Source organism: Camelina sativa, chromosome 20, assembly GCF_000633955.1.
Source record: "Camelina sativa cultivar DH55 chromosome 20, Cs, whole genome shotgun sequence".
NCBI lineage: Eukaryota > Viridiplantae > Streptophyta > Magnoliopsida > Brassicales > Brassicaceae > Camelina > Camelina sativa.
Genome location: NC_025704.1, coordinates 5410554 through 5438166, shown reverse-complemented (window position 1 = coordinate 5438166; position 27613 = coordinate 5410554). Strand labels below are relative to the sequence as shown.

At 35.9% G+C, this 27613-nt stretch overlaps 7 protein-coding genes and 1 long non-coding RNA gene across 10 annotated transcripts; 4 read left to right on the top strand and 4 right to left on the bottom strand.

The window, feature by feature from the left end:
• LOC104769460 (mediator of RNA polymerase II transcription subunit 19a) lies at positions 5440–8024 on the top strand. 2 transcript variants are annotated; one of them, XR_002037106.1, is made up of 7 exons: positions 5440–5718; positions 6151–6229; positions 6337–6626; positions 6741–6977; positions 7201–7260; positions 7419–7564; positions 7800–8024. XR_002037106.1 is itself a non-coding variant. In XM_019242504.1 (6 exons), exons 2-6 carry the CDS (start codon positions 6202–6204, stop codon positions 7467–7469), a joined length of 666 nt encoding a protein of 221 aa, XP_019098049.1. In that variant the 5' UTR covers positions 5440–5718; positions 6151–6201; the 3' UTR covers positions 7470–7566. The 2 variants fall into 2 exon arrangements, 1 of the variants encoding a protein (XP_019098049.1); XM_019242504.1 differs by lacking the exon at positions 7800–8024 and having other exon boundaries at positions 7419–7566.
• Positions 8117–11147, bottom strand: LOC104769459. The gene is made up of 8 exons (XM_010493676.2): positions 10968–11147; positions 10653–10744; positions 10491–10565; positions 10291–10397; positions 10140–10195; positions 9746–9920; positions 9185–9469; positions 8117–9063 (listed from the first exon to the last, which is right to left on the bottom strand). Exons 1-8 carry the CDS (start codon positions 11145–11147, stop codon positions 8192–8194), a joined length of 1842 nt encoding a protein of 613 aa, XP_010491978.1. The 3' UTR covers positions 8117–8191.
• Positions 11559–14370, bottom strand: LOC104769458 (geranylgeranyl transferase type-2 subunit beta 1-like). The gene is made up of 10 exons (XM_010493675.1): positions 14236–14370; positions 13903–13956; positions 13640–13790; positions 13246–13362; positions 13020–13086; positions 12796–12944; positions 12440–12573; positions 12259–12357; positions 12085–12160; positions 11559–12002 (listed from the first exon to the last, which is right to left on the bottom strand). The coding sequence occupies exons 1-10, from the start codon at positions 14257–14259 to the stop codon at positions 11899–11901; spliced, it is 975 nt and encodes a 324-aa protein (XP_010491977.1). The 5' UTR covers positions 14260–14370; the 3' UTR covers positions 11559–11898.
• Positions 14460–18721, top strand: LOC104769457 (dihydropyrimidinase). 2 transcript variants are annotated; one of them, XM_019242473.1, is made up of 14 exons: positions 14460–14600; positions 14800–14946; positions 15032–15083; positions 15187–15367; positions 16432–16520; positions 16634–16845; positions 16978–17098; positions 17290–17377; positions 17458–17536; positions 17643–17730; positions 17820–17860; positions 17934–17986; positions 18092–18248; positions 18353–18721. In XM_019242473.1, the coding sequence occupies exons 1-14, from the start codon at positions 14511–14513 to the stop codon at positions 18545–18547; spliced, it is 1593 nt and encodes a 530-aa protein (XP_019098018.1). In that variant the 5' UTR covers positions 14460–14510; the 3' UTR covers positions 18548–18721. The 2 variants fall into 2 exon arrangements, with proteins under 2 accessions (XP_019098018.1, XP_010491976.1); XM_010493674.2 differs by lacking the exons at positions 14460–14600; positions 14800–14946; positions 15032–15083; positions 15187–15367 and adding exons at positions 15524–15664; positions 15864–16010; positions 16096–16147 and having other exon boundaries at positions 16251–16520.
• LOC104772230 (putative F-box/kelch-repeat protein At3g22730) lies at positions 19199–20779 on the bottom strand. Its single transcript, XM_010496867.1, has 3 exons — positions 20077–20779; positions 19691–19949; positions 19199–19490 (listed from the first exon to the last, which is right to left on the bottom strand). Exons 1-3 carry the CDS (start codon positions 20777–20779, stop codon positions 19199–19201), a joined length of 1254 nt encoding a protein of 417 aa, XP_010495169.1.
• On the top strand, positions 21049–21688 carry LOC104769454 (splicing factor 3B subunit 6-like protein). Its single transcript, XM_010493672.2, has one exon. It carries the CDS (start codon positions 21148–21150, stop codon positions 21520–21522), a length of 375 nt encoding a protein of 124 aa, XP_010491974.1. The 5' UTR covers positions 21049–21147; the 3' UTR covers positions 21523–21688.
• Positions 21609–26858, bottom strand: LOC104769456 (calcium-dependent protein kinase 17-like). Its single transcript, XM_010493673.2, has 8 exons — positions 25809–26858; positions 25573–25716; positions 25315–25467; positions 25103–25218; positions 24858–25025; positions 24612–24739; positions 22423–22522; positions 21609–22340 (listed from the first exon to the last, which is right to left on the bottom strand). Exons 1-8 carry the CDS (start codon positions 26485–26487, stop codon positions 22245–22247), a joined length of 1584 nt encoding a protein of 527 aa, XP_010491975.1. The 5' UTR covers positions 26488–26858; the 3' UTR covers positions 21609–22244.
• Positions 23122–23637, top strand: LOC104769455. The gene is made up of 3 exons (XR_764394.2): positions 23122–23248; positions 23325–23495; positions 23597–23637. It is a non-coding gene; the product is annotated as an uncharacterized LOC104769455 (long non-coding RNA).

Genomic DNA, 27613 nt, shown 5'->3' with positions numbered 1-27613 from the left:
AAAGAATGAGAAGAGAGGAATGAAAGTGATGGAAGAAAAAGCAATGGGGCTTTTAACCTATGACTTGCTCCAAAAGGTTTGTTGCTCTCCCTTCCTTTTTTTCTGTATCACTTTCTACAAATAAAGAGAAGAAGAATTTTGTAAAAATATCATTATATTTTATAACAAAGTTTTTGGTTGATATCATGTCCAGGGGTCTTAGCTGGATTAATTTGGTCAAGTGGTAGTAATTAGTGTAGTTTAATCTTTTTAGTTATAGTGGTTACTGGTACTTAGAGAGTAATGAGGGTGTAATAAAGCAAACATTTTGAGAGATGGTGCATGGTAATAATGTGGAGGGTCAAAGTAAGAAAAGAGAGAAGAAGGGGCCAAAAAGGGGAATTGGAGTGATGATTCTAAGACTTAGCTTTCTTTGTGGAGAATGATGTTGTCTTCACTCCCTTTTTTCATTGTGTTATTCCTCACCCACATTTACACTCACACACATGAAAAAATCCACTTCCCACTTGAATGTTCCCCTCCATTTTATATGTACATATATATTTGCTTCTCTTTTTAATTTTTTGGGGTTTATTATGGATTAAGAGAAAGCAAAAAAAAAAAAAAACTATATCACATCTCACCTTCAATATTTGTCAAGTAATACCATATGTACTGTATCTCAGTCTATCCTCATTACGTTTTTTGATATATAGCTAATTTGTGAACATATCCCATGTAACTCGTTTTTTATTCAACATCGGACAAAATAATGAATTAACACATTTTAAAAGAGCCAGTAGTATGCCTTAAAACTCAAATTCCCACAAAGATAAAAAAAAAAAAATACCAACAATTCCATTTCCTCTCGTCGTCACACTTGTTCTCTTCTTGTCAAATGACACCTCTGATGTTATATCAAGCAAATATACGCGTGTGTCGACGTCGTATATATATGTTTCATACATTCATCTTCAACTAACTTGTGGATACATAACTAGGCATATATATCAATCGGGTTAGCTCTGTCCTACCAATCCAAAACTCATAAAACCACGTTATTTTTTTTTTTTTAACTAGGGAATGCCCACAGCCCACGCAGTACTCATCGAAATACTTGTCTCTAAAACTAAATTATAAGTGGTAGAAGTACTCATCGAAAGATGTTCGAGATCGAAATAAAATCTTAAAGGTAATCATTTAATTAAAAAGAGCTTGAATCAATTAAATGAATAGAAAACTCAAATTTGCAATAGTATCTAATGATCATTTTAATATTAAAGATAATATGAAATTTTTAATAACAAATTGTAGTACAACAAAAACAAACTCAATGTGTAGTTTTAAGCTGAATTTGAAATTCATATTAAATATGATAATAAATATTCAAATCATGGGATAATAAACATTACACTTTTCTGAAGTTAGTCAAGAAATAATTTTAATTGCATAATAATTATTATAAAATAAGACTGATTTAATAACTTAAATATATTTGTGTAACTAATTTTTCTTTTAAACAATAATGATTTCACTTTAAATATGTTTTGATGATTGTAATATATATCAAAACCCAAAAAAGTATTATTAACAGGACATGTGTAGTTTGATAAGAAGTCTTTCATTTACATTATAATATGCAACTATTTTAAAATATTTTAGTTTGATCTTTAGTGTTAAAAAAAAGGAAAAAAATAAAATACAGGAATAATATAATTCATTTACATTTTTAATAGAAATTTATAACTAAATTTATAAAGATGGCCGTAGTAATGTATTTGGGTTTGATTTATGAATTTAACTAAAATTAACAAATATAAATAATTATAAGATTTAAGTTTAAAAAATAACCCATGTCAAAATGAGAAGTGTCTATTTGTCAACTTCTTAGCATGTGATTAGAGAGGGTTATCTACTTTATTATTAAAAAAACTAGAATTTACTCCATGGTACACCACAAGTCCATTTTTTTTATTTTTTGTTTGTTTTGTAAATCAATAACCCCTTGCATTCTGAAAAAAGTAACAGTCAAATATTTATAACAAATAGATCAAAATTGAAGTTATATTTATGTGTTAGTTTTGTTTAGTGTAAGATTATATAATTGTATTTGACTGTTAATTATAGGATTTAACCGCAAAATAATTTGTTCTCTACATTATCATAAACTACTCAATTTAATATATCTAATATTCTAATATTGATAATGTTAACAAAATAATGAAATGATAAATTATATGTGTAACACCAAATTAATGATAATTAAATTTATATTCATATTGATCCAAATCATTCGCACAATATAATTTCATTGCGTATTATTTTAACTTTTAATTGTAAATATTCATTATATATTACAATAACTCAAATGTAAAATAATATATATCTGGAAATATTTGTTTAGTTACAAAAATCCTAAAATAATTTTTAAAATATATATCTGTTTATAAAATTTCAAATCACATCATATGCTGAAAAAAAATCTAAAATTTTATTAACTTTATATATTAAATAGTAATTCAAATAATTAATTATAGGATTAAATAAAAGTGAAATGAGAATTCTATTTTAATATAACATATTGGTTTAAATTAGTTAGATAGATTTTAGGAAATTAATATTATCAAATAAGGAAATGATTGTGTTTGGTTGTAAGGATTGTAAAGAATTTAGTTGAGACTTGTTTGGATACAAAGATAAGAGAGGATGGCACAAAAATGTACTTCAAAAATGTTAAGATAGATTATTAATAGGACATAGTGTATGTAGTTTGATAAGAACCCTTTTATTTACATTATAATATGCAATTATTTTAAAATAATTTAGTTATTAAAATAAATGATAAAAAAGGAAAAAAATGATGGAATAATATAATTCACATACATTTTTAATATAAATATAGAATTAAATCTAGAAAATATGGATAATAGTGTATTTGGGTTTGATTTTTGAATTTAAATGAAATTAATAAATAAAAATAATTATAAGATTTAAGTTTAAAAGATTATACATGTCAAAAGGAGGAATGCCTATGTGTGAACTTCTTAGAACATATGATTAATGAAAGTTCTCAAATTTATTATATAAGATTATGATTAAAATTTTCAGTTCTGTAAGTTTACTTTAATTATGTATGTATTTTGTATCACCCCCAAATATGTATGTATGGATTTCAAAAAGTCCAAAAATCCAAGTATATGTATGTAATTTTTGTATCACCCCCAAATATATTTCGATTAAACTGGATTGAATACGGTTAGGGAGAGAGAGATTCATCCATTACTCGGTTCGAATACGGTTTAATTGGGAAATCCATAATTTAATATGGGGTCGAGCGCGCGTGAAGTACCCGCGAATTGTTGATTATTTATTATTATTAACTAGACGAGGACCCGCCGATGTGCGGATTTAAAGTTTTATAAATTAAATTAAATTTAACAAAAAAATATATTAAAATGTGTTGTATGTTTGTTATAATACACGGATTTATATCCATTTACAAATATTTTATGTATGTGTACTATTAAAAGTGTACTTTTTAAAACCTAACTATATTCTATGTTTATGAACACATTAAGTCAACTATTTTACTTTTACTTCTTCATAGTTTTTTAATTACAAAAATTGTTGGCTCAAAACATATTTTGAATAAAAAAATATATTACATAATATACTAATCAATTATGTACCATCACAATAATGTATGACCACCATGGAGAAAACCTCGGCTCCGCCCTCATCCCTTATAAAGAGAACCTTGCGTCTCACTTCCTCCACCATAGAGAAAACCTTGGCTCCGCCTTCCTCCCTTGGAGAGATAACATTGCGTCCAACCTCCTCCATCTTCCTCCCTAGGAAAGATAACCTTATGTGCAACCTTCTCCACTATAGAAAGAACCTTGGCTCTGCCCTCCTTCTGTGTAGAGAGAATATGTTCACATTTTTTTGCTATCTTAAAATGGCTTGCTCCAACAACTAATGAAAGTAAAAAAAAAATTTTGACGTCACAAAATCTTTTGATAGTAACTAATGTTAAATTTCCTAATGTATTCGTGGAAGTGTCTTTGACACACCATGATGTTGCTTTGTCTCTGTAACGCCTCAACCGCCACCTTGCTTAGTGAGCCCATGTCCACTCTCAGTCCATAGGCCCGCCTTCCTAAGTGTGCCCTATATCTTTCCCGGCCCATGGACCCACCCATATTTGATGGCCGGTTTGTTATGTCAGAGAGACTTTAAAAACTTGTTTACCGACCCTACAAATCTACAAATGATCTTTTCTTGTGTTTTGTCCTCACTCGCACAGTTCCGACAATCACTTCCAGGAAGGTCACCAATCATAAAGTTCTCTCAGGATCCTTGACCAAAAAAATAAGTGCATTTTGGTGACATATGTGGCTAAATCAATTCTTTTATACCTTTTCCGCAAATCAGGATGTCACAGTCTTTAAGCTCATATGGATCTATCAACAACGATCTATCTATCTATGTTTGTTTTAAGCTTGTGTTTGATTAGCCTATTTTATCCATCCATTAGGTTGATGAGCTTCTACTCGTTATCTCCCTTTGGGATTGAATGAATAATAGTAACAATTATGTTTGCAAAATAAGAAAGGCTTTATGACCAACCAATCAAGGTTGAGAAATTAAAACAAATAATTTGACATAATTAAAGAAACAATAGAATATTATAAACACGGTAATATATGAATCTTAAATAATTCAAAGATGAAAATATAAATTAAATAAAATAATCTAAAAATACTACAATAAATTTTAAAATACAGTATTAGGAAAAGAAGATGCATTTATTAATATTTTTCTTGGGTTAACATATTAATCTTACCATTTCCCATCTGAAAAAGGAGAAAGTAGGAGAAAATTTTGGTTTAAAAGAATAAAAAAAAATTAACTTCCCATTAAAAACAATTTCTAATTAAATAAAATTGAAAGCAGTGTTTTTGAATAAATTATTTAATTATGAGACAATATATCTTTATATAAAAGTGAGTATTTACAAAATTTTAGAATTAATAATTAACTGTATAATATCCTTAATCCTTTTTTGTAAAATTAATAATTTAAAATTAAAATAAGTAAATAATATTATAATTTCGAATTTTATGAAATATATATATATAGTCTCCTTATTATTATTTGAAAAATCTTTGTATTTTTTTTATAAAATCTGTAATTTTTGATAATTATCTTTTTACATTATTAATATTTTAAAAACAAAATAATTTATTTTTGTTGTAATCATAGTTCTCTTATTAAATATTAACTTTTACACATGTCAAAAATCTGAGATTGATAAATTGACACATGTCAAAATCTTGTTAATGACTAACTTTCAAAACTCAACTTTATATAATAAGATTGAGAGAAGAGGCAACAAACAACAAACAAAACGGAAGGAAACAGAGTTTTTTATTTTCACCTCATTGGTTCATCCACCAAAAAAAAAAAAAAAGACTTCTCTCTCAAACCCTAAAAACTACAAACTCTCTTCGCTTTCTCGCTCTCTCTCTCTCGAAGCTTCTTCGATCTCTGTGTCCCCTTGTCGATCATTTGCAAAATCAAATAATTTTGGGCGGGAATTCGGATACTCAATACCCCCCAAACCCAACCCACTTCCTCCCACCATCCATCCCCACCCGTTTCGATTTGTAATCTTTGGTGCGATAGAAGCTATATAGGTTTCTCAAAACGAAACGAGATCTGGCTTTGTTGAAACGTGTATGTTGATTCTTTCTTTTTACCAATTGAATCTTGGATTGTTTAGTTTCTTACTGGGCTTTTTCTTCTTTTTTTCCAATTCCCCAATCCTTAATTGTCGTTTTAAGTGATAACTTTGCTTTCTCATGATACTTGTTAGATCCTCCTAATTGGATAATCTTAAGTATATGATCCTAGTTTCGTTATTTCGAGCTTGAACTATGTTTTCGCAGAAAAAAAGTTTGAGACTTGATTGTAGTTTTTGCTAAATTACGTATTTTTATTACTTAGTTTTGTTGTTAACTTCATCAGTTATCTCGCTTTGTAGTATGAGCTGGTTGATTACTTTTAGCTTTTGTGCTACGAAAATTGTTAATTTATGTAGTATTGAAAGCTGAATTTGGTTTGTGTACCTTGGCACTCAATGCCTCATTGATTATTTTACTTGTGTAGGATACATAATGCAGTGATCATGCAAAAGAAATTCAGAGTGCGATAGAGAAGATGGAACCTGAACGTTTAAAATTCGGAGGTACGTTGGTGTCAAAGTTGGACCTTTCTTCAGTCTGTGAAGTCTTTTGTGTAGCTCTCCATGTCCTTTTGTTGAGGTCAATGTTTTTTGCTTTCTTATAACTGCAGGTCCAAAAGAGTTGTGTGGTTCTGTGGATCTTATATCTCAATTCAAACTAGTACAACACCATGAATTCTTTTGCAAGAAATCCCTTCCCGTGTCTCTGTCAGATTCCCATTATCTTCATAATGTGGTTGGGGACACAGAGATCAGGAAAGGAGAAGGAATGCAATTAGATCAGCTTGTTCAGAACTTATCACAGAGCCGGGAGACTAATATTCGCATCCAACCTTTTGATATAGATGAGCTTAAGGAGGCTTTCCAACTTAATGATATGACCCCTGTTGAACTGCCTCCTGTAAGAATCTACTCCCTTTGTCTCTTAATGAATGAATGGTTAAATGGGAATCATTCCCTAGTAAGGTGAACTACGTTTGTACTGGAACATGAACTGCCCTGTTTCTTCTTACAGGCAGAGAAGGGAGCTCCTACAATTCCGCCTAAGTCAAAAAGTGAGTCGAAAGATAAGGACAGGAAACATAAGAAACACAAGGACAGGGATAAGGACAAAGATAGAGAGCACAAGAAGCACAAGCACAAGCATAAAGATAGGAGCAAGGATAAAGATAAAGACAAGGATCGAGACAGAAAGAAGGACAAAAATGGCCACCATGATTCGGGTGATCATTCTAAGAAACATCATGATAAGGTAAGAACATGTCTGTTTGTTAAGGTATCTCTCTTGGCAAAAACGAATAGCTTAATGAAAAGTTTTGTATATCTTACTCTGGAGTTTGGCTGCTTTCTTGACCTGTTGAATTGGCATGAAATTAGAAGATCTAGAGACTGCTCTATAATAGTTTTACTATAATATTTGATTGAGTTTTTCATATTATGGACATCACATGGAACCTTTTCACTAATAATTTCAGAAAAGGAAACACGATGGAGATGAAGATCTTAATGACGTCCAGAGGCACAAAAAAAACAAGGTAATGGTAATGAAGTTGGCCCTCTAATATTCCTCGTTCGTCGCAGATACTCAACCTGAAATTTCCACCATAATTTTTCTTGCACAAAGGTGTTAGAGAACTAGTAATATGCCTTTAGTAAAGTGTATTGATTCGGCTCTTGATTTAACTTGTTGCAGCATAAAAGCTCAAAGCTTGATGAGATGGGTGCAATAAGGGTTGCTGGGTAGTAAAGTTGTAAACATTCCAATTTTGTATTCTGCACTCAAGTAGGTGTCATGGAGGTTTAGAAGCACTTTTCAACTCACTGTAGACAGCTTATTAGGTAAGCATCTGTGTACGGTTATGTCTTTTTTGTACAATTTCTCGGCGTTATTGGTATTCCGGAATCCTACATAGAACATGTACATCTGTTATAGTCCAGATACTATGCTTTCTTAGGGCAGTTGAACCCATAATCTTGTTTTGAGGAAACGATTTGTCGCTACAAATCTTACCTTCTTATATTTTTCGTTGTGTTGAACTGGAAAATTTGTCTCTTTCTGGGATTGGCTTTGTAGGTTAAAAGCCCAAAATGGTGAACTCATTCCTTGAAGAAGAAAGGGGAAATTTGTGATGATGAAGAAGAAGAATTGAATTAATATCGTAATTGATTTGGTGTCAGATTTGTAACATTTGAGTCTTTGGGGTGTTTTATTCCATCTCTTCTCTGTCTATAAAAGCAATACTACTACTCACAATGTTCACTATTCAATATTCATGTATAATAATAATTTGTTCCTTAATATATGCTGTTGATGAAGGATCTGTCAGTGCACTCCACTGAAGTGTTTCAATATATGTATGGCACTATTGACGTTGTGTCACATGTTTTACCTTAAAAAAAAATTATCAAATATCAGAACTATTTTCTCAAAAAGATGTCGCTTTAATTGTAACATTTGCAGAGATCTCAAACACAAATTGTAACGCTGGAAGCCATCCCCACTAGCTCGCCATCATTTACTCTTTTCCATTCACCACCTATCATAAGGCAGCTTCTGCTTTCCTCTTCATCCTTCCACATCAGATTCTCGTCTGCTTCAGTTTCAGTATTGTCATAAGCATGTTCTATATCGATCTCAGCCTCTTCCATATATGTTTCTAATGGGGTCACATCATTTGATTCAGAATCTTCTGCACCCTTCTTTGCTCGCTTAAATGTCGAGTTCTCCAATTGCTGCCTATTGCACTCATCAGCTCCTCTCTTAGCATTGTTGTTACCTTGTGCTTGTTTTGAGATGCTCTGAGCGTTCTGACAGTCCAGAAGAGGTAAACGTCCAGAAGATCCAATGATCCGAGGCAACATACCAATCGGACAAGGGCTCCATGTTTTCGCCTTTCTCCATCTGTTAGTGGTTTTGTCTGTGTCAATACCTTTCTTCTTTGAGAGTTGAAGTTTGACAAACTCAAGTCGCTTGCCTGCATTATCGAGATTCTTCTCTCGCTCAAGGAGCGTTGTAGGAGCTGTTACAAGCGTAGAACTCTGTTCCAATAGAACACTTGCAGAGCTTTCATGCATGAGAGGGAGTTTAATGAGCTTCTCCTTTAAGACACGGCCTCCCACAATCTCTGCGAGTAGAAATGCTGATTTAAATACCAGTTTGTATCCTAAGGCTCCCAAGAGAAGACATCTACGAATAAGTTCCATAAGGAAAGTGCTTGGAGGTTTCACTTCTAGAGAACTGTTTCTCTGAAAATGCTTTGACCCATTGAGAAGACTCACAAGCCATGCAAACAAGAATGGGACCTGCTCAACTTGAGAAACCTCTTCCACTGACTTTTCTGTAAGATGCACATTTAAAAACAAACAAACAATTCAATCAAATTAAAAACGATCTGGAAAAATATAAGTTTCAGTTGAGATTCTTCGAAGTAGAAGCATGTAAGACAAACCAATCGTTACCTGTTTCATATCTTCTCCGTTCATTATTTTGGATCATATCAAGGACTGCCTTGAGTAGAGTCAAAAGTAACTCAGGTTCTCTATTTGAGAACTCCATGATAACAGGTTTCCATTCATCTAGAAAGACCCTGAAATCTTGGCCAGGCTGATTCTGAAGTTCTGTCGATTTGGAAGAATCCAAGGCTTTGAGTAAGAATTCAAGGAGCACAGATGAAATTTCTGCGGAGAAAGAAGGGTATAACTCAACAAGGCTGCTTACTATCTTCCTTATCCTTTTATTAGAACCTGAAAACCACAAAAAAAATCCTAATGACGATACGAATTTATAGAAATGCGAAGTGAAACACGAGGATGCAACCAAAAATTATTTCCAGCACTAAAGCTGGAAACATAATGTCATAATCTAGCGGCGACCAAAACCAAAGTATCATCTAAGTAATGTCATAATTTTGTAAACTTCATTAAACATGGGAGTCATAGATGGGATATTCCTTTTTTTGCTTGGCATTACTAGCTCTATCCAGTACAAAGGTCCAAAATACAAAAGATGAATTGTCTTACATTTTTCTTTGACCAAAGGGGAGTCAAATTGAGGACTCTTTTTAAGCTGCAAGGACAAAGCAAGTTTCCTGAGTTTGGACTTGACTTCTCTTCTGATGCTAGCTGTTCCATCTCTCTTTAAGGGAATCTGGAACTTCTGAGGCTCCCAATAATATGATTTTAACCATTCCAGAGCCTACAATGACCAACAAATGTATTCACGCAAATTAAGATCTTCTGTATCGTCCAAGCACTACAATACAGAAAACACCTTTCCAAAAAGACAATCAATAGATTCTTTGAAAAGATCTTAAGAGCAAACGTTTTGATTCACAGGAAAGCAGACATTCATGTATTCTGAGGCTAGTACTTGATATAAGGAAGTCTATAAGAAACAAGAAGGAAAAAAGTGTACCTCATCTGCAGCATCCCGAAGCACCGAGAGGGCAGGGAGCTCACGGTGAGAGCCCTCTACAATCAGAACAATCAAATCAATCATAAGCATAAAGCAGGCATCGAAAAGTTATTGTACAAAAACCAAGGAAAGGGCACCCAAAGATTCTTACCATGACGAATATCGATTAATTTACGTGGGATACCAATTGCTCTAGCTGCATCAGCAATTGAAACATCTTCTCTCCTCCTTGTCTTTTCTATGACACAGTTCACAAGCCTTCATACAGAGAAAAAATGCGAGTCAACAACAATTACATAGAGCAAACCCAACCAAAACATATCAAGAAGTGGGAAGAAAACTCATAGTCACCTGAGTATTCCCATACAGTATAGCATCTGCAGTAAATGCTCTGAATACAATGCATCTGCTGATTGTTTCTCTCTCCTTTCAAAACACAAAAAAAAACAAGAAAATGAGATGAACATTCAAAAATATCATGGGAAAACGTTTCAAGGGATTATAGAGACTAACGGAATAAAGCCATCTTTGAGTTGAATCTCAATGAGGGAACAAGTTACATCCACAGGCGCTGGAAGAGATCCTCTGCTTCGCCATGTTGCAACCTGAAATCCCCAAAAGAGATTAAAAAAATCTGTACTTTACAGAGATATCAAGGAACCATTAAGCTCCCTGTTCTAAAGCAGTAAGCTTGATTCAACTAATACAATCTCTCTGGAGCTAAAGTAGCAAGCTTGATTCAACTAATTTAAGCTCTGTGGTGTGTAAAGCAGTAAGCTTGATTCGATTTATGTAGCAAAAGAGAAAACACGTCGAGGAAAGCATTACCCTTTCCAAAGCAGAAGCGATTCTATCAGGAGAAGAAGAGAAGAGAGACTCTCTCACTGAGTCCCACTCTTCCCAACTCAGCCACGGGACTTGTTTGCAGCCGTCCGATGACGATTTCTGTTGATCCTGCTCGCCGAAATACGATTCGATGTCGGCTTCAATTCCCGCTAGCGCCTCCATTGAAGAAGAATCTGTTCCAACGCTTTTTAGGGCTCACCAAACAAAAACGGAACACTTCGAACTAAACCCTCTCTAATGGCGTTACTAGGGTTTAGAAAAAAAGTCCAGAATTTTATTTTTATTTTCTTTTATTTTGCTTTTAAATTTTAATATTAAGTGAAAAAGAAAATGATATATTGCAAAAACTTTTTTTTTTCTCTTACAAGATTCTATAAATACTTTTCATTTTTAGTTTTTTACTACTTTGGAGATATATTTGTATGTTAAATGCATTCGTTTTCTCTAATTTGTGTATAAAATAATTTATTGAACAGTTTTCCTATAAAATAATTTAGTTTGGTTTATTAGAATTGAGCACTCCTAAACACACAACATGAGTCCACTTTTTCTCTAAATAAAACAGAATGACAGTGATGAGAAAAAAGCAGTAATGTGATTTGTATAATGTAGCAAGAAGTATGTAGCAACACAACTTCGTTTCCACTACATTAGAAACCTCGAGAATCTCCAAGCATGTTATACAACATTGAGACTCGAGTTTTGCAAAAGTACTCAAGGAAATGAAGGAATGGACCAAGAATATCTAACTTCATTATCACAGTAATCACTGAATCCAATCCACTTGGTTGAGCATACAGAACTTCTAAAACCGCCCAAGTAAACAACCCATTGAACAAAGGAAAAAAAGCCTTGCTGCCGCTACTATTTGACTATTAAGATCATACCCATTGCGAGTATTATTGTCTCTAGATTAACAATCATTTTTGGTGAAGATAATCCGGTTGATGACATCAACAGGTAAAGCGTAGGCTGGATCAATTGCTTTCACTCCAGGATACTCAAGGAGGGAAAGCCCTGCACCAATTTGATGAGATGAGACCACTTTGGCTTTAACATCAACATGAGCAGTTTAAAGAGAGAGACAAATCAAAGTTACCTGCAACTCCGAAGTAGGTGTGAAAGATATCAACAGCATCCTCTGGTCGGTCTGAGATGCCTCCGTTGTCCAAATCCTATTCAAATTCAAATTAGGATTAGATGATATGAGAGATTTCAGTTAAATTGGCTTATTGGCAACGATAAGACTTTTCTTGACTTGCTGGAGACGAACCTGACAATCCAAGATGAACTTGGCAAGCTTTGCTTTGTCGATCCAATGAACTCTATCTATCATGATTAGGCTCGATAGGACCCACCATGAATAGCAAACCTGGTAATAATAACAATAAAAGAATGTGTAAGTACCGGTATACATATAGGTCTCTCTCATTGGAGAGGAGCTTAACGCCTACATCAGGGAGTTTCTCAGGTCGTCCATTTAAGCCCCCAGTCTTTGTTTGTCTTTCACACAACCACCACCCAAGTAAGTCCTTGTCAACATGATGAAGACTCCCGGTGATAGCAAGAGCACCCACGCAGCAGAAAACTGCAGTAACAGAAGAAACAAATTCTGAATACTATCTACACAAGGGCGTAGCAATAGCACGTCAACTACAGAAACGATAAGCATCCGAGTATGCAGTCATTAGAATCGTTAAATAGCGGTGATGGGATCAGCCTTGTTAATTCAGTAAAGTCATCTATAACACTAATTGCAAGTAACAATCAGGTCAATGACACAGAAAAATACTCAAGTAACATATCATACTCTGTCCTGCATGGGACTCTGCTCCAGGTGTGCACCCAAAACCACCATCCAGGTTTTTGCAACTCACAATGTACTCAACGGCCTTCTCCACATTGATTTTGTCAAGACATTTCAATAACGAGAGACAACATATAGCTATGTACGAAAACCTACATAAACAATCTTGCAGTTAAGATTCAACTAACTGAATTCACCAACAAGAAATACATGGCCAGGAAGAATACCTTGTATCTATTTCACCCCACATATCTCCTGAGAAGGACCCATCTTCATTCTGCAATCCAGCAACATCTAATATTGTGTATAGGAAACCATAATAAGATATACCATCAGCAATTTGCAGATGTTTTTCCCTTTGAGTTTCACATCATTCTTATTTAATATGAACGTTCCGGAATGACTATCGGTGAAGAAGAATACATCAATAAGAAGCTAAGTGGTAAAGGATACAACTTGATACTTTCCCAACGTCAAGAATGTTAATTTTGTCAAATAGGGCCAAGATTTGCACAGCACTGAGTGTATATAGAATATGTGGATCGTGTCCAGTATTACCGGCAAAGCCACCTGCTCAGAAAAGAACAACTTGTTTTCAACTTCTACTGAAGCGATTCAGGATAAAAAGGTGAAACCCCACAATAACTTCAAAGGTCCTCATAGATCTTTTTGCTAGTTCTTACTTAGCAATCACAACCAATGAATGATTTCTCATAATTTTCCAAGACACCTGTTTCCACTGCCTAACCCATTTATAACTATTTTGTCATTCTATCAGTAAGTATATAGACTTATAGAGCTGATCCGTAATTCATATGGTAGAGAAACAAGATACTCTAGTACACACCAGATTCATGCTGGCAAGTCATGATCCATGAAACGACTTCATCTTCAGAAACAGTGCCCAACTTGTCGAGTAAGTCCAGAGTGGTGAGTCCCCAGTATGCACCATTCATTCTCAGATGATCCATCACCACAGACTCTAAACTCTCCTTCTTCTAGCAAATTCAATATAATTCAAAAGCAATTGAAAAGAAGAAGATAAAGTTACATAATAATCATAGTACAGTGAGAATGAAGAATGGTTTGATATAGTTTCTAGTTACTTACCTTTTCTGCCATCAGAATGTAACGTACATGCTTGTCAGCTACGAGCTGACCCATCTGCCATAAAAAAATTCACAGCAGATTCAGTAACTTCGTACAAAAGGAAGAATTAGCATAAAAAGACTTAATTAGTCTCGATTCAAGCTTAGTTTACTTCAATGTCGTATCAGTAACACCTGATCAACTCATCATATAGTACGAGATTAATCAAAAAGGAACCATTATTCCAAATCAAAACCAAAAGCTGCATTCATATAACAAAAACGAGAACTAAATCCTTTGAGAAGGAGACAAAAACCTGATGATGGTCAGGACAAGAGATAAAAAGTGGTTTACCTGGGAGGAAGAGGTAGAGCTCATCACCTTGAAGCCAGACGAGAAATCGCAATTCGGAGACTCTTAAGATCGAAAGAGAAGAAAACCTTTTTTTTTTTTTATCTCTGACATCAACTGAAATCGCGAACCGGAACTGAAATTTAACCCGGTCTACCCGGTTATGTCAATTGATTTTGATTTTGCGTCGCGTTGACTTAAACCGATCGGCCAATAAGAACGAGAAATGAAATTAATGATTGGGAAGCTGAATCATCCATCATCAAGCTTCTTCATCAATGGCGCTTAGACCTCTGGATCTATTCTTCTTCATCCTCTCTCTGTTTCTTCTGTTTCCATCGCCTTCCCTCTCAGATTCCGCTACTCAGGTCTGTGTCTTTGAACCATCTACTACCTTAAAAGCAAGTACCAAGATTATTTTAAGTTATCTTGCTAAATCCAATACAGTAGAGTGACTTTAGAGAAATTGAAATAGAAAAAAGATAGAATTTTTTGGAGATTTGATTAGATTTCTAATTTCTGAAAGTCAACTATGATAGAAGTGTCTCTGAATGTGTTTTGTTGCAGTTTTGTAGTGCAGGGAGTGAGTATGGTGAGGTTCCATCGACCAGGATTTTGATCAAAGGAGGTACAGTTGTGAATGCACACCATCAACAGCTTGCTGATGTCTATGTGGAAGATGGGATTATTGTCGCTGTGCAGCCAAACATTAAGGTCTAACCTTTCAATGTACCCTTCGTGTTTGGTAGTTAAAGTTTCAATTTTTTTGATCTGCTTGTTGCTATATATGTAACAACAGGTTGGAGATGAAGTCACTGTACTCGATGCTACTGGAAAGTTTGTCATGCCAGGTTAATCAATCGTTACTAGTTTGGTATTGATACATTATTTGGCTTTCGTTTATACTGATCGTTGAAGCATATAAGTATGTTTTCTTCGTAATAATGTAAACAGGAGGAATTGATCCCCACACGCACCTTGCCATGGAATTTATGGGTACTGAGACTATTGATGATTTCTTCAGTGGTCAGGCTGCAGCATTAGCTGGTGGAACAACTATGCATATTGACTTTGTTATACCTGTTAATGGAAACCTGGTGGCTGGTTTTGAAGCCTATGAAAACAAATCCAGAAACTCGTGCATGGATTACGGTTTTCATATGGCAATCACGAAGTGGGATGAAGNATCGCGAACCGGAACTGAAATTTAACCCGGTCTACCCGGTTATGTCAATTGATTTTGATTTTGCGTCGCGTTGACTTAAACCGATCGGCCAATAAGAACGAGAAATGAAATTAATGATTGGGAAGCTGAATCATCCATCATCAAGCTTCTTCATCAATGGCGCTTAGACCTCTGGATCTATTCTTCTTCATCCTCTCTCTGTTTCTTCTGTTTCCATCGCCTTCCCTCTCAGATTCCGCTACTCAGGTCTGTGTCTTTGAACCATCTACTACCTTAAAAGCAAGTACCAAGATTATTTTAAGTTATCTTGCTAAATCCAATACAGTAGAGTGACTTTAGAGAAATTGAAATAGAAAAAAGATAGAATTTTTTGGAGATTTGATTAGATTTCTAATTTCTGAAAGTCAACTATGATAGAAGTGTCTCTGAATGTGTTTTGTTGCAGTTTTGTAGTGCAGGGAGTGAGTATGGTGAGGTTCCATCGACCAGGATTTTGATCAAAGGAGGTACAGTTGTGAATGCACACCATCAACAGCTTGCTGATGTCTATGTGGAAGATGGGATTATTGTCGCTGTGCAGCCAAACATTAAGGTCTAACCTTTCAATGTACCCTTCGTGTTTGGTAGTTAAAGTTTCAATTTTTTTGATCTGCTTGTTGCTATATATGTAACAACAGGTTGGAGATGAAGTCACTGTACTCGATGCTACTGGAAAGTTTGTCATGCCAGGTTAATCAATCGTTACTAGTTTGGTATTGATACATTATTTGGCTTTCGTTTATACTGATCGTTGAAGCATATAAGTATGTTTTCTTCGTAATAATGTAAACAGGAGGAATTGATCCCCACACGCACCTTGCCATGGAATTTATGGGTACTGAGACTATTGATGATTTCTTCAGTGGTCAGGCTGCAGCATTAGCTGGTGGAACAACTATGCATATTGACTTTGTTATACCTGTTAATGGAAACCTGGTGGCTGGTTTTGAAGCCTATGAAAACAAATCCAGAAACTCGTGCATGGATTACGGTTTTCATATGGCAATCACGAAGTGGGATGAAGATGTTTCCAGGGACATGGAGAAATTGGTCAAGGAAAAGGGTAAAAATGTCTCGTGACTTATTTAATGCCTCACAGTTTTGGTGTTTCTATCAACCCTTAGTTTCTCTATTAAGATGAAACTGAGTGCATGTACATCTCTAAATTATATACAGGTATCAACTCTTTCAAATTCTTCCTAGCATATAAAGGATCTTTGATGGTCACTGATGACCTCCTACTGGAAGGCCTTAAAAGATGCAAATCCCTTGGTGCCTTGGCGATGGTTCATGCTGAGAATGGAGATGCAGTGTTCGAGGGACAGAAAAGAATGATTGAACTGGGCATTACAGGTCCTGAGGGTCATGCTCTTTCCCGGCCTCCTGTGGTAATTTAACTACAGCCTTTTCCATTATATAATACTGCCTCATAGCTTTGTTCTCTTCTCCCATCTCTGCTCTTGCCTTTCTAAACCTTTGTTCAAGCTAATAAAGTCAAGATCCGTGTTGTACAATGGCAGCTTGAGGGAGAAGCCACTGCTAGAGCAATTCGTTTGGCTCGTTTTGTTAACACGCCTCTCTATGTTGTTCATGTGATGAGTGTTGATGCAATGGATGAGATTGCTAAAGCTCGAAAATCAGGTCTTTTGTTGCAACTCCTGTAGGACTAGGTTTTTTTCTCATTGTCTTGAAATTATGCTGATATTAATCAACCTTCTATTCGAACAGCCACTAGCGCAATAACATATGGGTAGATTTACAAAGTACCTTTCAAATTGCTTATATAGTACTTAGCTCAATAAAAATGAAAAGTTTGTTGTTATGTTTTTCAGGACAGAAGGTTATTGGAGAGCCTGTTGTGTCTGGATTAATCCTTGATGATCATTGGCTTTGGGATCCTGACTTCACAATTGCGTCCAAGTAAGAAATCCTTCAGGTCTCTTAATCAAATGATTCCCATTTATTCTTTCAGATCTTCAAAGTTTTTCTCAATATTTCAGGTATGTCATGAGTCCACCTATAAGACCAGTAGGACATGGGAAAGCCCTACAAGAAGCCCTTTCAACAGGAATCCTCCAGGTTTCTTTCCTCGCTGTGAATAACTTAGAGTAACATGATCTATAACATAAAACTGTAAAGATCTTCTAACACTTTTTTTCTCCTTTCATTGGTATAATCGCTGCAGCTTGTAGGAACTGATCACTGCACTTTCAATTCTACACAAAAAGCTCTAGGACTTGATGATTTCCGCAAAATACCTAATGGTGTTAATGGTAATAACTAACTTCACTGGTTTCTTGCTTTCTGTGCTCTTTGTCTCTGTTAACGTGTAAATAAATACTTTGAACCTGTTCATATATAGGCCTTGAAGAACGGATGCACCTGATATGGGACACGATGGTGGTAAGTAGTTGTGGACTGTCTACAATCTTATTTCTTTAGAGAAGTTTTAATCGTTTTCTGTATCATAATCCAGGGTTCTGGCCAAATATCTGCTACAGATTTTGTTCGAATAACCAGCACCGAGTGGTATATTTGCTCTGTCTCTCCTTTAATGTTGAAATATGTGTTTATTTCCAATGAGCTTAAACTAGTGAGTCATGTGTTTAACATTTGAAATGATTTGATCGTCAGTGCTAGAATTTTCAACATATATCCACGGAAAGGAGCTATCCTTGCTGGCTCGGATGCAGATATTATCATATTGAATCCAAACTCGAGCTACGTGATTAGCTCAAAGTCTCATCATTCAAGATCCGACACAAACGTCTACGAGGGCAGAAAAGGAAAGGTAATATACATTTTTGCAAACCCTCTTTACTGATTGATATGTATAATCTGAGTAATAGAAGAAAGAACCGCTTATTTCTTGGGGACTTGATTGATAAATCTCAGGGGAAAGTTGAAGTGACAATAGCAGGAGGAAGAATTGGATGGGAAAATGAGGAGCTTAAAGTTGTTCCAGGAAGTGGCAAGTATGTAGAGATGCCTCCTTTTAGTTACCTATTCGATGGGATTGAGAAATCAGATGCTAATTATCTATCTTCTCTTCGAGCTCCAGTCAAGCGTGTCAGAACTGAAGCTACATAAAAATATGCATATCAGTTGATTCTATACGAATATCTGTACATATCATTATTTGTATTAAAAAATACTGATAAGAGTGATTATGAATAATGTCCATGTAGTCTAGGATTTGAGGAAAACTAAATAGTACGTAAAAGCTACCCCTGAGTTAATTAATTAGCCTATGTTCTCTTATCAGTTATCAATGATGGCTTGTAGAAAACAGACGGCCCAAAGTTGGTCGGTGGCTTTGAGAGGAGAAGTTTCATCTTTGATGAGCAACAGAAAGTTCTGTGGCTTGTGAATATATGCGAGCACTCAAATTGTCACACAGAAATACAACAAAGTTGAGAGAGAATAAGTTGGTGGGCGACATCAAAGGGTTCTTGTTCTTTTTTTTTTCTTCTAAACCCATCTTCTGGTCGTCGAGTCAAATAAATATGTTTTTTTTTGAATTGGCTTAAAACAAGGTCCAAAAGGCAAATCACAAACATAAGATCACAAGCATTCTATATTTCTATTAGTTTATGAAGGGAAGTTATCCTTACATCGATATGAAAATTGCAAGCAAGAAACTACAATACAAGAGTCTAATATCTTGAACTCCTCTCTAAATTCTTCATTCATCGTTTCGTTTGCCTCTCATCTTCCCAAACCCTAACACCATCACATCTATCATTTAACAGAGTCCCAAAAGTTCACTTCCATCTCCAATACTCGTTTCATCTCGTCCAATTCATAAGACGGAGGCTCACCACGTCTAGCAAACTTAACTTCCTCCACTAACCTTAAGATTAGACTTGCATATGCTCTTCTTGTTTTTATATCGCGATCATACCAACAGCATGTATCAGAGTTAAGCGATATAAGCATATCATAAGTGCTACGCAACATCTGGTTCCCTTCCCCAAACGAGCGAATATCACCTTTAAATCCTGGTTTCATGGTATTTAGCACTTCCGACCACCTGAACATCGAAATCAAGCGATGTTCTTGAATAGATAATCTTCTTGAATAGATTAATGAATAGATAATCTTCTTGTGTTTTCTTTTGGGATTGATTACCTGTTAGTTTAATCAAACATTGTCTAGAAGAACTTAACAAAACCGAAGAATTTAAAGAAGAATTGCAAGAAATATCATTTGGTTACTTTTTTGATCAACTACCTTGCTGGATTTGACAAACTTGGAACACAATTAAATAGAAAAGAACACCCCGGATTTTTGGATTCAACGTAAGGGACTTGTGTGTGATATTGACCGTCCTCTCCAATTATGACTACCACGCTCTCGTAGGTCTTAAAGCTACGTGCATTCCCAAACAGAACCACTTTCTTCTCCTCATCGATTATATAACTTACACTATCCGGAAAATAACCGAGATTATTTGGTAAATCAACTGTAAAGGATTTGCTCCATATCAAATCTGCAGCATCACCAACAACATCAATATTACTGGTTATCCATATCACCATCATTGATGTACGAGTAACGTTCCCATCTACCACTAAGAGTTGTTCTCCTTCTCTAACAACTGATGGAGTCATCATAACCTTCAGTTGGTGGAAGAGAGAAACGTCTAAATATACGGATTAAGAAATCACTATTTTCTTCATCCTCTGATGAAGCAATCCAGTAAGTATTTCCTTTCAAACATATTCCACTAGTATTTAATTGTGTGTACCAGTTGAGAAATACAGAATCAAGAACCCTCCATGAATCAGAGCTGAAGTCATAGATTTGAAACGTAGCAGAGTAGTATGGTTCGTACTTGCCAAGATACCAACACCTCAAGATTTTGTAGCTACGACAAGATTTGTTATCTTGGTATCCAAGAAAACACCTCATGCGTTCAGTTTTTAATGGGACTTGGATCCACCTTGTTACCCCCAAATACGGATTCCAAACCACGAGTCTTTTATCTTTGGTGATGCATAACAACAAACCGTCGCAATGAAAAACTTTGTCGTCTTCTGAGTTAGAATGGGGAGCCTCTGGGCTAAGTGAATTCTTAAACTCTATGGTTGTAGCAGCAACGTCGAGGTTGATACTCAGTGGGAAAAACCTATGATCCTTCAAGATGAGAACCGTAGACTTTGCAGCTTCGCGAAAGTGCTTGTCCGTGAATCTTTGGTTCTTTTTCACTAAAGCGTTCCATTGTTTGCAAGTAGATCGTACAAGTTTCAGAGATGTAACCTGGACCCTAGAGAGTATTTCTTCTACCAATTCCTCCGGAAGAGAAGAAATCGTTGTCATTGTTTCTCTTGTGATCTCTTAACGAAGAAGAAAACGACTCAAGGGTATGTAAGTTTCGATTAGGGTTAGAAGATCCTTTATCCCAAAAAAAAAAAAAAAGAAAGGAAACCTTGGCCTTATAGTGTTTAAGAAAGGAACCTGTGGGATTAGAGTGTTTTTGTTGTAATGGGCTGCAGGTAAAACAGGCCCAATTGAATAAAAGTCGGTAACTTTTGGTTTAATTGGTTTTTACCCTTTAAATTCTCTCTCTCTCTCTATAGAGAACAGATTATAATTTTCAATTTTTCCCGATACAAAGATATTTTTCTCTCGGCGACGGTGACAAATCTCTCCGCGGCTAAAGGAAGAAGAAGAAGAAGAAGAAGGCTATGACGACAATTAGTTTACGGAAGGCAAACACAAGGCTCCCACCGGAGGTGAATCGAGTGCTCTACGTTCGTAACCTTCCCTTCAACATAACCAGCGAGGAGATGTACGATATCTTCGGCAAGTACGGCGCCATCCGTCAGATTCGAATCGGCTGCGACAAGGCGACGAAAGGCACGGCGTTCGTGGTTTACGAGGATATCTACGACGCCAAGAACGCCGTCGATCATCTCTCTGGTTTCAACGTGGCGAATCGTTACCTAATCGTGCTCTATTACCAACACGCGAAGATGAGCAAGAAGTTTGACCAGAAGAAGACTGAAGAGGAGATCACCAAGTTGCAGGAGAAGTACGGAGTCTCTACTAAAGATACGTAATTTGTCTTCTTCGATTCCTTTGAGTTGTCCTGTTACTGCTTCAATTTAGGGTTTTTAATTTGGGGAAGATGTGAAACTTTTTTTTATCTGTATGGTTTTGGTTATGTGTGTTTGCTCTTATGTCCTTTAACATCGACCAATCAATGAAAAAATACATCTTTTTTTACTCCAAATTAGCTATTGCTCTTACGAAATTTTATTACTTTGATGCAGTTGATAACCTTGTTTGAAGTCATATCATGTTTCTTTGGTTTTGTTCTGATGAAGGCCTTGGTTGATTTGGTTTTAGGTTAACACTGCCTTTGCCCTTGTTGATATATGTGATTAGCTCTATGACTCTTTTTCTAAATTGGTGGTTACTGTTTTGCTAGGAAGTAAGAACAAATTTCACTAAACACATACAAGAGAACTGATAAAAGAATGTTAAGTACATTGAGAAACCTCATGGCACTTTAAGCACTAGTATACAACCAGAAAAGAAAATGTACATACATCAAACACCTCCCTAAATCCCTCCAGTTTATGATTTTGTTTTCCTTCTTGAGCCTCCTCCTCCCTTAAGCATCTCTTTCCAGTTTAATCATTAGCGGTCCGAGTTAATTTTCTCTTTGATATTTTGCTTTGCCTTATCTCTCTCATTTGTGAAAAGGAAGATGAGTTTCTCGACCCATGTTCTGCTCTTCTTCTATCTCCTCCTCTCTTCCTCTACTTCAACAATTGTTTTATTTAAATGACATCTCACGCCGCTTCTTTGGGATAGGATCCGGGTTTCCTTTTCTCATCATTGCCACAAATTCATCATAGTTTATCCGACCATCCTGCAATTGTTAGTATCATTTTGGTTAGTAATTATGAGACTGTGAGCTGCTTGTTACATTTGAAGGGGATGTAGTTACTTACATTGTCTCCATCAACCTCGGAAATTATCTCCTTAATGTCTCTGCCATCATTCATGCCAAACTCCCGTAGGGCTTGCTCTAGCTCTTCCATTGTGATATATCTGGGAACAGCAGGCATTATTTTAAGGTGAAACTTTGGTTGCATAACAAGCTTCATATTGCTTTTGGTGCATAAGTTCTTTATGGATAGCAAACAGTGAAGTACTTACCCACTGTTGTCTTTGTCAAAGTGTTGGAAGGCTGAGTAAAGATGTTCTTCTTTGTCAAGTCTGTTAATGTGCATTGTGGCTGCGATGAATTCACCATAGTCTATTGTTCCATTACCATCAGCATCAGCCTGTAGAATTCCATGTAACGCAGAGCAAAAAAAAAGAGAAAATCGGTAGTGAGTCTCCTTTACTGTTGCTCAGTATTTGACTTAAGCTAAAACTCTTGCTAGTATCCAAAGGACTTACAGCTTCCATTAGCTGCTGGACTTCGTATTCTGACAGCCTTGTACCTTGTTTAGCTAGTCCCTGTCTTAGCTCCTCGAGTGTTATTGTTCCACTACTATCAGTGTCCATACCTTTAAACATCTCCTTTAACCCCATGATCTCTTCCTCTGATAAGCACCCTGCTATCACCTGTTCGAAGGTTTCAGGTTAGAAAAATATACTGAAAGCTTTATTATTTTCTATTGGGTAAGGACTATGATTGTTACCCGTAATGCAACTTTCTTGAAATTGTTCATTGCTTTGAACTGCTTGAGCCTGGACATCACCGCATTGTCAAGAGGAACATCTGGTGCCTCTCCATCCTCCTTGATCCATGGATGGTCTTTACAAAGGGTAAAAACATTAGAGATAAGATTTTAAATTGCACAGAGAGATTGTTATGCTTTTGACATTTTTGGTATGTTAATAGATGCTTACTTAGAACTTGGGCAGCTGTTAGTCTTTGCTTGGGATCAGAGTTGAGCATCTTCTTAACAAGATCCTTCGCCTGAGGCGAGATAGATGGCCATGGATCGCTTGAGAAATCAACATGTCCCCTTAGGATGGCGTTGAATATCCCATTCTCCGACTCTATGATCAGGTAAATACACAACACATGAATATAAAAACATCTCCAGATATGTTTATAATATATTTTTTCTTGGGTAGATAAAAATAAGAAGTAGAATATATCTTTACCAGCCCAGAATGGTGGAACACCACACAAGAGGATATACAACATGNTCATATCATGTTTCTTTGGTTTTGTTCTGATGAAGGCCTTGGTTGATTTGGTTTTAGGTTAACACTGCCTTTGCCCTTGTTGATATATGTGATTAGCTCTATGACTCTTTTTCTAAATTGGTGGTTACTGTTTTGCTAGGAAGTAAGAACAAATTTCACTAAACACATACAAGAGAACTGATAAAAGAATGTTAAGTACATTGAGAAACCTCATGGCACTTTAAGCACTAGTATACAACCAGAAAAGAAAATGTACATACATCAAACACCTCCCTAAATCCCTCCAGTTTATGATTTTGTTTTCCTTCTTGAGCCTCCTCCTCCCTTAAGCATCTCTTTCCAGTTTAATCATTAGCGGTCCGAGTTAATTTTCTCTTTGATATTTTGCTTTGCCTTATCTCTCTCATTTGTGAAAAGGAAGATGAGTTTCTCGACCCATGTTCTGCTCTTCTTCTATCTCCTCCTCTCTTCCTCTACTTCAACAATTGTTTTATTTAAATGACATCTCACGCCGCTTCTTTGGGATAGGATCCGGGTTTCCTTTTCTCATCATTGCCACAAATTCATCATAGTTTATCCGACCATCCTGCAATTGTTAGTATCATTTTGGTTAGTAATTATGAGACTGTGAGCTGCTTGTTACATTTGAAGGGGATGTAGTTACTTACATTGTCTCCATCAACCTCGGAAATTATCTCCTTAATNTGGAAACAAAAAATCTATTGAGTATAACCATGACCCGTTTTATTTGTTATGCAGGACTCTACAATGATGCTGATTCAAAACCTGGCTTGTAGAAAACCGACAGCCCAAAGTCAGTGGCTTTGAGAGGAGAATTTTCATCTTTGTTGAGTAACAGAAAGTTCTNGGAACAGCAGGCATTATTTTAAGGTGAAACTTTGGTTGCATAACAAGCTTCATATTGCTTTTGGTGCATAAGTTCTTTATGGATAGCAAACAGTGAAGTACTTACCCACTGTTGTCTTTGTCAAAGTGTTGGAAGGCTGAGTAAAGATGTTCTTCTTTGTCAAGTCTGTTAATGTGCATTGTGGCTGCGATGAATTCACCATAGTCTATTGTTCCATTACCATCAGCATCAGCCTGTAGAATTCCATGTAACGCAGAGCAAAAAAAAAGAGAAAATCGGTAGTGAGTCTCCTTTACTGTTGCTCAGTATTTGACTTAAGCTAAAACTCTTGCTAGTATCCAAAGGACTTACAGCTTCCATTAGCTGCTGGACTTCGTATTCTGACAGCCTTGTACCTTGTTTAGCTAGTCCCTGTCTTAGCTCCTCGAGTGTAATTGTTCCACTACTATCAGTGTCCATACCTTTAAACATCTCCTTTAACCCCATGATCTCTTCCTCTGATAAGCACCCTGCTATCACCTGTTCGAAGGTTTCAGGTTAGAAAAATATACTGAAAGCTTTATTATTTTCTATTGGGTAAGGACTATGATTGTTACCCGTAATGCAACTTTCTTGAAATTGTTCATTGCTTTGAACTGCTTGAGCCTGGACATCACCGCATTGTCAAGAGGAACATCTGGTGCCTCTCCATCCTCCTTGATCCATGGATGGTCTTTACAAAGGGTAAAAACATTAGAGATATATATTTAAAATTGCACAGAGAGATTGTTATGCTTTTGACATTTTTGGTATGTTAATAGATGCTTACTTAGAACTTGGGCAGCTGTTAGTCTTTGCTTGGGATCAGAGTTGAGCATCTTCTTAACAAGATCCTTCGCCTGAGGCGAGATAGATGGCCATGGATCGCTTGAGAAATCAACATGTCCCCTTAGGATGGCGTTGAATATCCCATTCTCCGACTCTATGATCAGGTAAGTAAACAACACATGAATATAAAAAACATCTTCAGATATGTGTATAATATATTTTTTGGGTAGATAAAATAAGAAGTAGAATATATCTTTACCAGCCCAGAATGGTGGAACACCACACAAGAGGATATACAACATGACACCAATACTCCAAATATCGGCTTCTGGTCCATACTTCCTTTTCAAAACCTCAGGTGCAATGTAATAAGCACTCCCCACAATATCCTTGAACACCTCTCCTGTAACACAGTGGAAACAAAAAATCTATTGAGTATAACCATGACCCGTTTTATTTGTTATGCAGGACTCTACAATGATGCTGATTCAAAACCTGGCTTGTAGAAAACCGACAGCCCAAAGTCAGTGGCTTTGAGAGGAGAATTTTCATCTTTGTTGAGTAACAGAAAGTTCTCTGGCTTTAAATCCCTGTGAATAACCCCCATGGAATGGCAAGTATGCACAATCTGAACAATGGTTCTTAGCAACGAAGCAGCTGCTTTCTCCGAGTAATGTCCTTTAGCAATAATCCTATCGAACAACTCTCCACCTGCGCAAAGCTCCATAACCAAATGCACAGAATGCTTATCCTCATAAGCTCCTTTAAGCTCCACAATGTTAGGTTGACCAGTCAGATGATGCATGATCTGCACTTCTCTTCTTACATCTTCAATGTCTTCCTTGTTCACAAGCTTCCTTTTTGCAATCGTCTTGCAAGCAAATTGCTGACCTGTTGCCTTCTGTGTGCAGAGGTGGGTGACACCAAATTGGCCTCGCCCGAGCTCTTTCCCTAGAGAATATGAAGATTTTACATCTTCCATGGGTCGACCTAAGACAGGGCCTATAGGACCTTGTTTGGTTGCAGGAGGAGGAGAAGGAGGCGCATGTTTCGATGGTACAGAAGCTTCCGCGGTTGGACCAGTCTTATTGGCAGCATTTGAAGCGGTAGCCCCGTTTTCCAGTCCATCTCCGTTATCGGCCGAGTCCTGTCCGTGAGAGCAACAATTTCCCATTGTTGCATAAAAGGGGGGGGGGAGGAGGAGGTAAAAGCTCAAAGGAAGAGGTAAATGCTCAAAGGAGGAAGAGAAAATAGAAAGGTTTTTAATTTTTTTGTGTAATTTTCTTCTCTTAATTTTTTTTTTCTTCCTCTGGTTTTTGTTTCTTCTTTAGCAAGAAAAATTTAGGTGATTTGGTTGTGAATGACTATGAATAGAATGTGTTTTTACTTCGCTGGCCTTCGGTTCAAAGGGTTATAGGGTTTGTTGATAGGGAGGGAGTTTAGGACAAAAGCTTGTCTGTAATTTTGGTATTTAAAGTAAAACAACATTTAGGATTTATTAGGACAAAGGTTGAGAGCAAATCCTGGGATTTTCATTTTGTTACAAAAAAATTGTCTGTTCTTATCTTCCAAATGTCAAGTACCCCACCGACCAAAAAGAACTGTCAAAATATTTCACTATAGTTTTGAATATATCAAAGATTTTAACTTGTGACTAATATATAGTCTAAATTGCAGGAGGGTTTTAGATAATCTCCTTCATAATTAAATAATAACATTGTTGTATGAGATGATAATATTATAAATTAGGTTGAGAAGTAGAGAATTCCGACAAAGAAACCATAAAAAAGTAGTCATGGGAGATTTTGTCAAATGAGAGTACTAAGTTTGGTTATTTAACGATTTAATTAGTAGGTGATTTATAAATATTGTTGGACGCATGGATCTTTTGTTTTGTAAAGCGGAAATATTTTTCGTAACATATTAATTTAAAAGTTTAAATTTCCTTCCAAAATTTTAAGATATGTTTTTCTTCTTTGTTGATAACACAAGTACCAAAATCCAAATTATCATTTACGTAATTATAAATTATGAACTTTACAAAATTTCTTGTTACCGCAATGATCCAGCCAGATAATGACAATGATATGTTTGTCTTATGAGACTTTATTTTGGATTCATCAGGATGGTCTCTGGTCAGTTAATATAAGTTTATAAGATTTCTAAGGAGAAGATAACAAGGCATCTGTATGTGTGTGATAGACGTTAACCTTTTATTTTTTTGTTTTGAAGTTTGGAATCACATTTGAGACTTAGGGGAATGTATTCAAAACAGGATTTTGGAAGATTTATAAATTTTT